At 40.7% G+C, this 9,662-nt stretch overlaps 1 protein-coding gene across 1 annotated transcript in view; it reads right to left on the minus strand.

Moving 5' to 3' along the window:
* Positions 1 to 1,025: 1,025 nt before the first annotated feature.
* Positions 1,026 to 9,662, minus strand: part of mtr (5-methyltetrahydrofolate-homocysteine methyltransferase) — a 28,848-nt gene continuing 20,211 nt past the window's right edge. The window contains exons 24-33 of the mRNA XM_007575580.2: positions 9,205 to 9,325; positions 9,017 to 9,098; positions 7,963 to 8,061; positions 7,752 to 7,827; positions 7,495 to 7,650; positions 6,284 to 6,483; positions 5,954 to 6,154; positions 5,201 to 5,393; positions 4,147 to 4,259; positions 1,026 to 2,273 (exon numbers count right to left, since the gene is read on the minus strand). Of these exons, the coding sequence (XP_007575642.1) occupies positions 2,184 to 2,273; positions 4,147 to 4,259; positions 5,201 to 5,393; positions 5,954 to 6,154; positions 6,284 to 6,483; positions 7,495 to 7,650; positions 7,752 to 7,827; positions 7,963 to 8,061; positions 9,017 to 9,098; positions 9,205 to 9,325 (1,331 nt within the window). The 3' untranslated portion in view covers positions 1,026 to 2,183. The remainder of the gene's footprint in view (positions 2,274 to 4,146; positions 4,260 to 5,200; positions 5,394 to 5,953; positions 6,155 to 6,283; positions 6,484 to 7,494; positions 7,651 to 7,751; positions 7,828 to 7,962; positions 8,062 to 9,016; positions 9,099 to 9,204; positions 9,326 to 9,662) is intronic.

Genomic DNA, 9,662 nt, shown 5'->3' on the forward strand with positions numbered 1-9,662 from the left:
AATGTCATCACAAAAGCTGCAACACACAGAAGTCGATGTCCATCTTAGTTTTAAGAATAGAAATGACAACATTATCTTAATGAAGTCGAAACGGATCAGGCTGAAATAGTTGGCTGAAAATAAGACATAGTATTGTGGGGGAAAAACCCCGTCCTGCTTAACAAATTAAATTCTAAGCTTATGTTAAGTTAGAGTGCTCTGCATGTTTTACTCAAGTTCTGGACCTTTGAGTAGAAAATCAACTTTGAACTTGTTTCAATAGTTGCTGAGTTTTTTCCGTAGGTCCACAAATAATGACAACACAATCCTGCAAATGGCTTCAGTCGTACAGCATGGCAGACAGGTCCACTATTTTTTATTTTTGCCATTTTAACCAATTTTGATCAGCTTTATTAATAATCAAAAATCTGAAATGATCAATGAATTATCATAGATCAGATGTAGATTCTTTAAAGCACAAACAGCGTATTTTGACCCCTTGATAAAGTTATACTGCTGTCTGGCATTTTGAACCCAGTTCAACCTGAATTTAAAGTTACCTAGAGGCAGCAAAATAAACCCTTTTCATTTCTGGGAGAGTATGAATTTGGAAGTTATTATTGAGAATAAATTAGTTTTAACAGAAAAAAAAATAATGTGAGGAAACAACAGACAAACTATGACTGCATGACATCAAGACAGTAAAGAAATTGAGAACACCATCTAGTTGAGTGAAGGAACATTCCTCATCCTGGGAGCTATCAGATGATTAACCCTGCATCACAAAACAGAATCCCCGCTTTACCCAACACACACGCTCAAACATCTGAGATGTGAATCAGTGAGGTTACCGAGAGGCAGCAAAGCTAACCGCTGCACCACAGACCACTGCTGCTTCTGCTGGTCTTTCTGGCAGGTAGTTGGTCGAGAGCGAGACGACGTCCTCCTGTTGGAACATTCATTTATCTAACAGTCCAACGCTGGGAAAGGCTCAAAGAGCTCTCACTTCAGTCAACATAAGAATTAAAACACAGGAAACATGACAGTTTATCTATGAAACATTTATTATAACAGCTCACAATGTTCAACAAGTTACCATCATTATTTCAGTTAGAAAGACTAAAAAATACCAAGCTGTCAGTTTGACACCAGCTGCAGCATCTGGGCTTTATGACACAACATGAGCAGCAGTTTGTTCTCAGTTGCTTCTCCAGTTAAGACGTTGAGAACTTCCTCACAGCAGATCAGTAGGAAGAAACATAGAGCACCAGTTAGTGAAAAAAATAATAATGCTTGTAAAAACAATGTTAAAAAAGGTTAGCTTTCCAGTTTCAGTCAACTAGAAGTTAGTTTAAAACCTAGTTTAGTACAAATTCTCCTAATTTCTAAAAAAACCACTTTTGCATAAATGATTTTTACTTACATCTTTTAGATGAAACTGAAAAAGTTTCATCTTTGTTATTTGCTACTCAATTACAAACATGCAAACACATTTAACAGTGATATAACGATACTTTGGGATTTATCAGACAATAGAAACATGTTCATTCATCAGAAACATAAACTCAAGACTACCTTCTGAATGTATTTTCAAAATTATAAGGAAAAACTGACATCAATAGTAATTTTAGGTACCATTAACAAATGCCAGAATGGTGTAGCAATGTTGAGTTGAAGCTTAAGGTCTGTACCTGTACAGTCTCCAGAAACAGAATTAGCAGTTTGATCATATCAGAAGATTATTAATAAAAAATAAAAGCAATAAAATATCCCACTTTCTTTTATGTTCTGAACAGCTGCATGGCTTACAAATGAAATGCTTATTGATTTTTAAGGATCTCTCTGTTGCTGCAGCAGCAGCAGCCCTGCTCTATGCTGAGATCCCTGATGATGTGTGACAGTACACTGCAGCCTCCAAGGCACCACTCTGATTATTCTAACCAAATAGTCATTGTAAAAAATGAAATAAAATTGACTAATATGAAATTAATATGAAATTTTTATCTCAAGTACACATTTTAAACCAACTCTAAAACAGGAATAGTGCAAAAAACCAGCTGATCTGACTGTGGCAGACTGGTCCTGAACACTTTGAAATATTCCCATTTGAAGTCGAACACTGAGGCATTGTGGGTAATAAATGCAGCAGCATGTGGTACCATAGAACAGCACAGCATCATTCCAGCCTCAGCTGATCCACGACGCTACGCCTCCTTTTCGTAGCCAAGGATGGGAGCCAACCACCTCTCCACTTCCTCTGTACTCGTCCCCTTCCTCTTGCCGTAGTCCTCCACCTGCACACAATGAACCTCAGTCTGGATTTTGCTCTGGGTCTCAGGTTTAAGTCGTCATCTTGTGATTTTCTCATTTCTGTTTCCCTCTGGGGGGTTTCTAGTGAACTGTCTGTATTGTTAGCAGAGATCAACTGATGTAAAACGTTCAGAATCATTTACTGCAAAGAGATTAACTGATTTTTTAAAGAACAGCTTTTTTCTTCATGTTATATCAGGAGCAGTGGCAGAACCCAACTGCTGATCTAACCAGCAGGCCACTAAGAAATAGGTGCTAAATTCACTTTGTGCTAGCATTAGCATTTAGCCTGGCTACAGTTATTGGAGCAGCCAAAACGCTTTGGATAAACAGTAGCTGATATGAATATTTCAGCTGAAAGGGAAGCTGCACAGGTCAGAGGTTCAGCTGTAGGAGATCCAGCTAGCTCCACCACATCTCCTCCTGAGAGGTTCTCTACAGAACCTTGATGGTACCACAGCAGAGTTCTGACAACATCAGCATGAAAGGCGAGTCAGTGATTTATAGAGAAATGCAGTCTGACAGGCAGAGGAGCAAAGAAGCAAATTCTGTCAAAGGAAAACATCAACTCATCGATCTGAGCTGAAAATCTGCAGAAAGTACAAGGAAGATACTGCACAGCTAAAGGCCTCATTTAGGTTGGGATACAGAAGAGAACCTAAATGTGATCATGATTCCTTAGTGGTACAACAGAGAAACGTCATGATGATCTGTTAAGTTGGCCTCCAGTGATAAAGTAAAGAACCTCAGTGTTATTTTTGACCACAACATGTTATTAAATCCCATATTAGACAGATTCTACAATTTCCTTTTTTAATCTACAGATTATTGTGATGCTAAAAACTAGTCCATGAATTTCTTACTTCAAAGCTGGACTACTGTAATTCTTTACTATCAGAAAGTCCACAAAATGCAGTTAAAAGCCTTCAGCTGATCCAAAATGCTGCACAGAGTTCTGATGAAAATTTAAAACAGAGATCATATTTCTCCTATTTTAGCTTCTCTTCGTTGGCTCCCTCTTAAACTCAGGATAGAATTTAAAACTCTCCTGGGAGTCTGAAATAAAGCCCTTAATAATCACCGCCATTATGCAGAGATCTGATTGGTCCATATGTCCCTAACAGACTGCAAGTTTACTGCTGGTTCCTTGAGGTTCTAACAGTAAAATAGGAGGCAGATCCTTAGTGATCAGGCTCCTCTCCTGAGGAACCAGATCCCAGTTTTGTCTGTCTACAAGTAAAACACTCTGTCTACTTCTAAGACGAAGCTTAAAACTTTCCTTTGTAATGAAGCTTATAGTTGGAGTTTCTTTGATTAGGCTGCTGGAGGACATAATTACCACCAGCCTACTCTTTATTACATATTGTCCACAATTATTGCTGCTGTTAACTTTATGTTGTCTTTCTGTTTTCTTCCTGTTCTGGCCTAGTGTTTAGCAGACACCTTCCTGGAGGGGGATTATAAGCTGAGCAATTGTTGCCAATAACTTCCTCTTCCCATTAACCCTTTTCTTTTCTTTCCCATAGAAAGTACTCCTGGATCAGTGTTCCTGTGTTGTTCTGTCTGCTACTGGTTTAGATGACTCCTCACACTGAGATGGTTCTGGTGAAGGGAGTTGTTCTTGTCCAATGACTCTACAACTCATCCAGAAGAAGGGACAGAAAACATTTGCCCAACTGATATAGGAAAACGAACCAGCTGCATTATTTTATAACTAAAATTGAAATTAAAAGTATGTAATTATCTCTGAAACACTTAATTTAACTGCACCAAGTTGCCTAATTGAATCTGTAAATAACTTCACAGTTAACTGATGTTTGTCTGTAAAGTGTGTTGAAACTGAATCTGTGATAGAACCTGTTCCTTGGTGATTTTTCCCACAGCGAAGTACGAAGCCTGAGGGTGTGAGAAGTAAAGTCCAGAGACCGAGGCAGCTGGTGTCATGGCCAGAGACTCTGTCAGGCCAATTCCTACACACACACACACACACACACACACACACACACACACACCACATACAAAGCCAAAATGAACAGGTGATACCTTACATAGATCTAAACACAAATCTGATTTACAGAGTTCCACTGTGTCCCACATCCAGTGACATCAGAGCCTTCATGGTTCTTAATCTTGTTGTAATGTAGTACAAGAGTGAGCTGACAACACTAGAGCTCCCCCTGGTGGTGCCAACAGAAAGTTTTATTATGTTCCAATGATCATATCTGTCTGTCTGTCATGAAGTAATAATTGTACCTGGAGTGCTGAATACTTTTGAAACAGCTTCTTCTATGGTTTTTTGTGTTGCTACTTGTTCAAACAGAGCAGTTTTCTAAATCTGAGCAGAGGATTATTTTAATCTGCCAAGATGATTCAGTTAGTCCAGCTGGGATTGCAGACGGGCTGTGATTTAACAAATCAGATGGTCTACGCATCAGACTTCCATCTGAATAAGCAGGTCATGTTTAATATATGAATATAAATATTTTGAGGGCTTATAAATTGTCTTGGCTTTACAAGTAAAGACTTGGAGAAACAAGCTAGCACCCTCATCATGCTGCCATTTATTTACAGGCAAATAATCCATGAAATACTAATTTCTTAAGAAACTTTTACATTATTGGTGCCAAATCATATTTTTCTATCTGTTCAAGAAGATTATTTGACTGCATTTAAACAACCAAAATGAACCTTTATTGATCATTAAACACGAGGAGTATTCAGACAGACCCTGGTCGGCGTTCATCACAGCATCTTAACATCACCCTGTCATAAACAACTTTGAGCTTTGGAGTGTTTGTTAATAGTTTTTTGCAATGCTGGCTTACACACAGTTTCAAACAGGATGTTTGGAAAAGAGAGCAGATAAAGGGATGAAACGCTGTGAGGACTAGACATGCTTTGTTGCTCTCACCTGTCTCCTTCTGAACAGCAGCCAGCCTCCACATGGTGAGTTTCTCCGTGTGGTCGGGCTGGCTGGGGTATCCGGCTGCAGGTCTGATTCCTTGGTAGCGGACTCTGTGCAGGTCTGAGGCCTGCAGAACCTCGTCAGAGCTGTAGCCCCACAGCTCCTTACGCACACGCACATGGAGCTCCTCAGCAAATGCCTGGGGCAGAGGCAGCAGACATCTCCAGTTTTAAATAATTCAGTAAAGATGGCCCATTTTAATCTAACAGACATTAATTATCTCAGTTATTTCTAGTTAACCTCTCTGGTTGAAGCTGTTTTGTCAGCCAGAGCTGGACGGCAGCCGGGGTCCGATGAACTGGGTCGGCATCAGTCAGGTTGGGAGCTGGACTGGTTTAAATCTATTTATTGTTTATTGTTCTGTTTCTTTGTCCTTACTTGTGAGGTAGAAACATAAACAATTTCCTCTTGGGATCAGTAAAGTTCTGAATCTGATTTCTGATCTGGGAGCTTTGCCGCTGAAAGCAGCTTTGCTGTACTGTTGTACTGTCTTTTTTAATAATTATGTAAAAAATATGAGATATCACAATTTTGAATAATTTTACCTGGCACAGATCACTGGCTTTAAATTGCTCCTGGTGCAATCCTCCAAGTTACCATCAACATCATCTAAATTATTATTAATCCTTATATATATTTTGTGAATCATTAACATGTTCACAGTTTTATGGTGTTAAGGTTTCATCCTGCATACATCACCTCAGCGAGGCGATCAGCCAGAGCCTTGACCATGATGCTATTGTAGTCGTCTCCCTGGGCCTGGAACCGCTGACTGAGCTCCTCTGCTCCAAACACACCTACTGCAAACAGCCCAATGTAGTCGGGAACGCCGCTGTCCACAGGAGCCACAAAGTCAGAAACACACAGGAAGGGCTCTGAGCTGGAGCTGTCTTTCTCCGCCTGCAGAAGACACACACATTCCCTTACTGCTAATGCTTCGCCTTGCCCCGCCCTTACACTCCCAGAGAAAGAGTCGGGCTGTGAGGTGGGTGTTCGTCCAACTATAACAAAGTTGATCCAGACTCTCACCTGCTGCCGTAGGCCATGAAATGTGGCGACTGGCTTCGTATCTCTGTGAACTGTGACGTCATCTTTGTACACGTTGATGTCATCACCCATACTCTGAGCTCGCCAGAAGCCCACCAGGCCCCGCCCCTTCAGACTGTTGCTGTCGATCATGTGATGGAGCAGTAACTGGGCGTCACTGAAGACTCTGCGAGCCTCTGGACCTACAGCACCACATCACATCAGTCAGTTATTCAGAACTTACAGCCTGATCACACATACTGCTGATGTAACCATGTTCTGTAGTTGAGTGTAAGGAATGCAGAGGAGTTCCAAATATTCAAATGTAGAACATTCAAGAGCAAAACAGAAGCACAAAGCTTTAAAAACCATGAAGCAATAAAACAAACCAAGGACAGAAAAGGCAGAGCCTGAAGCCTCCTGCAGCTGATTGAGAACATTAAGGATTCTCAATCAATTACTCTTGTGACATTGGGAAAGGAAAGATGAATCAAAAACAGCTTCATATTCGTAATCTAATGGTATGTTGAAAGTGCTACATCAAACCTCATGCTTGTTAAAAAACATCTGTGATATGGTGATAAAAATCCAGAGGTCAAACTCTGCTTTCAGCAAATGGAGCTTAGTTTCACAGATCATGCTTTTTATTCATCCAGGTAAAAATATTTATAACATTCAAACAACTAATAGGATCCTCAAAATGTGTTAATGTAGGTACACCAGGGTTCAGTCCTGGGACATTTACATGTTCCTGCTAGTTCAGGATATAACAAGTAACAATACAATAAAGTTAGATGAGTATCCAATAATTTAATCACCAAGTCCACAGGACTTCACTCTACATTCATTCACACACTGATGGTGGCAAGCTGCTGGATAGTAGCCACAGCTGCCCTGGGGCAGTCTGACAGAGACAAGGCTGCCATGCACCAGCACCACCGGACCCCCTGACCACCAGCAGCAGGCAGTGGGTGAAGCGTCTTGCCCAAGGACACAACAGAGAGGGTATCAAACTGGCAACCCACTGATGACAGAAGAACTGTTCTAGTCCTTGTTCAGCACTTCTTTGTTTTTTTTGTGCAAGAAGTAGTAGAAGAAACCCAGAGAGCTTCCTTCTCAACACCAACCTACTGTTGAGAAGAAAACAAATGGATGGATGGCAGGTGTTGGCAGAAGCAGGACAGCAGTCTGAAAACGCAAGGAGAAGCTCATACCAACAGTTTTGTCATTGAAGATCTTGGGGTATCCTCTGTTGGGGTATTTCCCTCTAAGCTGCCACACATCAAAGAAAGGCTTCCAGTCGATGAAGGGCAGCAGACTGTTCAGATTGTAACAGTCAAACACACGAGTTCCCAAGAACTGAGGGCGCACTGCAACACAAAGACACACTGATCAGCTCTGTTGGTGCTGAGACAGTCATTAAACAGATTTATGTTCTTAGTTTGAAATTCACCGATCTGCACTGACTTACCTGGTCTAGGCTCAGAGAACCAGTCCAAATGCAAAGCCTTCTGTCTGGCCTCAGACAGGGGAAGATACCGACGGTCCTAGAGGCAACACAGGGAGGAAGGACAGCATTTCACTTCTCTGCATGTTCTAAGGAGATACCCGTTTGTTCTTAATGGGATAAAGAGATTCCTGGAACCAGAGAAGCCCTCTTCTCCACCAATACCAACTCTCACCTTCAGGGAGTCGTAGTGCTCCTGTCTGACTTCCTCATACTCCTCCTTCACATCCTCCCAATACTCCTCCCTCATTTCCTCATCTAGCAGCTGGGAGCACTGACACACAGACACAGAACTGGGTGAACACCAGTAGACTCAAACCAAACCAAGAAAAACACTTCTCACCTCTACAAAAAAAAAAACATGAGCTCCAAATAATTTCAGCACCAGAAAGGACCATGAACATGATTTGGTCCAAATGCAGCTCTGTGGCAGCTGTGGAAATGATTCAATTTGCAAGAAACTTTCACCTCTAGAATGGACACTAGTGGACACTTCTAGTGGAAAAAGTCAATTTTCTCTCTGTTAAACATTCACACACTCATGTCCAAAATAGCTTATGTATTATCTGACAATGTTTGCAACAGAAGCTTTGCCATTTATAAAAAATTATTTCAAAATCACAATAGGGCATATTTTGCCATGCCTACATTACTACTTTTTTCTGATTGACTCATGTTTCTGTTTTTGTTTTTTAATCTTTATTACTGTATTCTGTCCTTGAGTGTCATGAAAAGTGCCTTATAAATAAAATGTGTTAGTATTATTACTTGAGTAGAGGTGGTTATATTTACAGATTAATAAGCTAATATCTATTTGGTCACTTGGGGATATTTTGACAGTGAACAGAACATTTAATTCTATCCACTGAGATCTTTAAATGTGACAAAAGAAATAAAACAATCATGGTTTTGATGTCTGACTCTGTCCTGAAACAATAATACATCCTATCCCTTTACACACTATTTTATAACAGAGCAGAAGGAACACACACACTTCAGCTACAAGGCAGGATTTTGATGGTAATGTTTCCAGACATGCACTTTGCTACTTTCTGTAGTATCTATGTAAAAAGTGTTTTATGTACAGAAACACAAAAAGAAAGATAAGTCACTGTGACAGCAGTTTTAATGAGCCACATGAGACACTAATACATGCAAAGCTGGTCCTGCACCAGACCTCTACCATCCTTCAGCTGGTTCCTCCATGGCAGACAGAATAAATGACTTACCACCACCACACTCCTGGAGGCGTCAAGGACATGAACTACAGGAGAACTGTAGCAGGGTGCAATCTTCACAGCAGTGTGTGTCCTACACAACAAACAGCACTGAAACACTACACTTTGGGTCATTACAATATTTAAATCACAGTTTTCTTTAAAAATATATCCTATGTGTCAGTGTATGGTTAAGTTACTTTGATGTGGTAGCTCCTCCAATCAGCAAAGGCGTTGTCATTCCAAGTCTCTCCATTTCTTTCGCCACATAAATCATCTCCTCCAGAGAGGGAGTGATGAGGCCTGACAGACCAATGACATCTGCTCCAAACAAACACATTTCTATCAGCACGCAGTAGAACACAACTAAATATAGCATAAATAAATACATCATTGGCACAAAGTCATAACAGGAAAAAAAAGAAACTAAAAGTGGTACACTGAGAAGCAAACAACATCAAAAATCTCCAGAGCAAATTAAAAGTAAGACATCTCCTGTTAAGGCAGTGGTTCCCAAACTTTTTCTCCTGGGCCCCCCAAGTGGTTTCTAAATAGCTGCCTGGTTAAACGATGTGTGTCAGCGAAGGGGGCTGGATTCTTAGAGACTCCCTGTTATACTCAGCCCCGGCTACAGACGAACATGACGGGGGAATCAACT

The sequence above is a fragment of the Poecilia formosa genome, unplaced genomic scaffold (assembly GCF_000485575.1).
Source record: "Poecilia formosa unplaced genomic scaffold, Poecilia_formosa-5.1.2 Scaffold382, whole genome shotgun sequence".
Lineage (NCBI taxonomy): Eukaryota > Metazoa > Chordata > Actinopteri > Cyprinodontiformes > Poeciliidae > Poecilia > Poecilia formosa.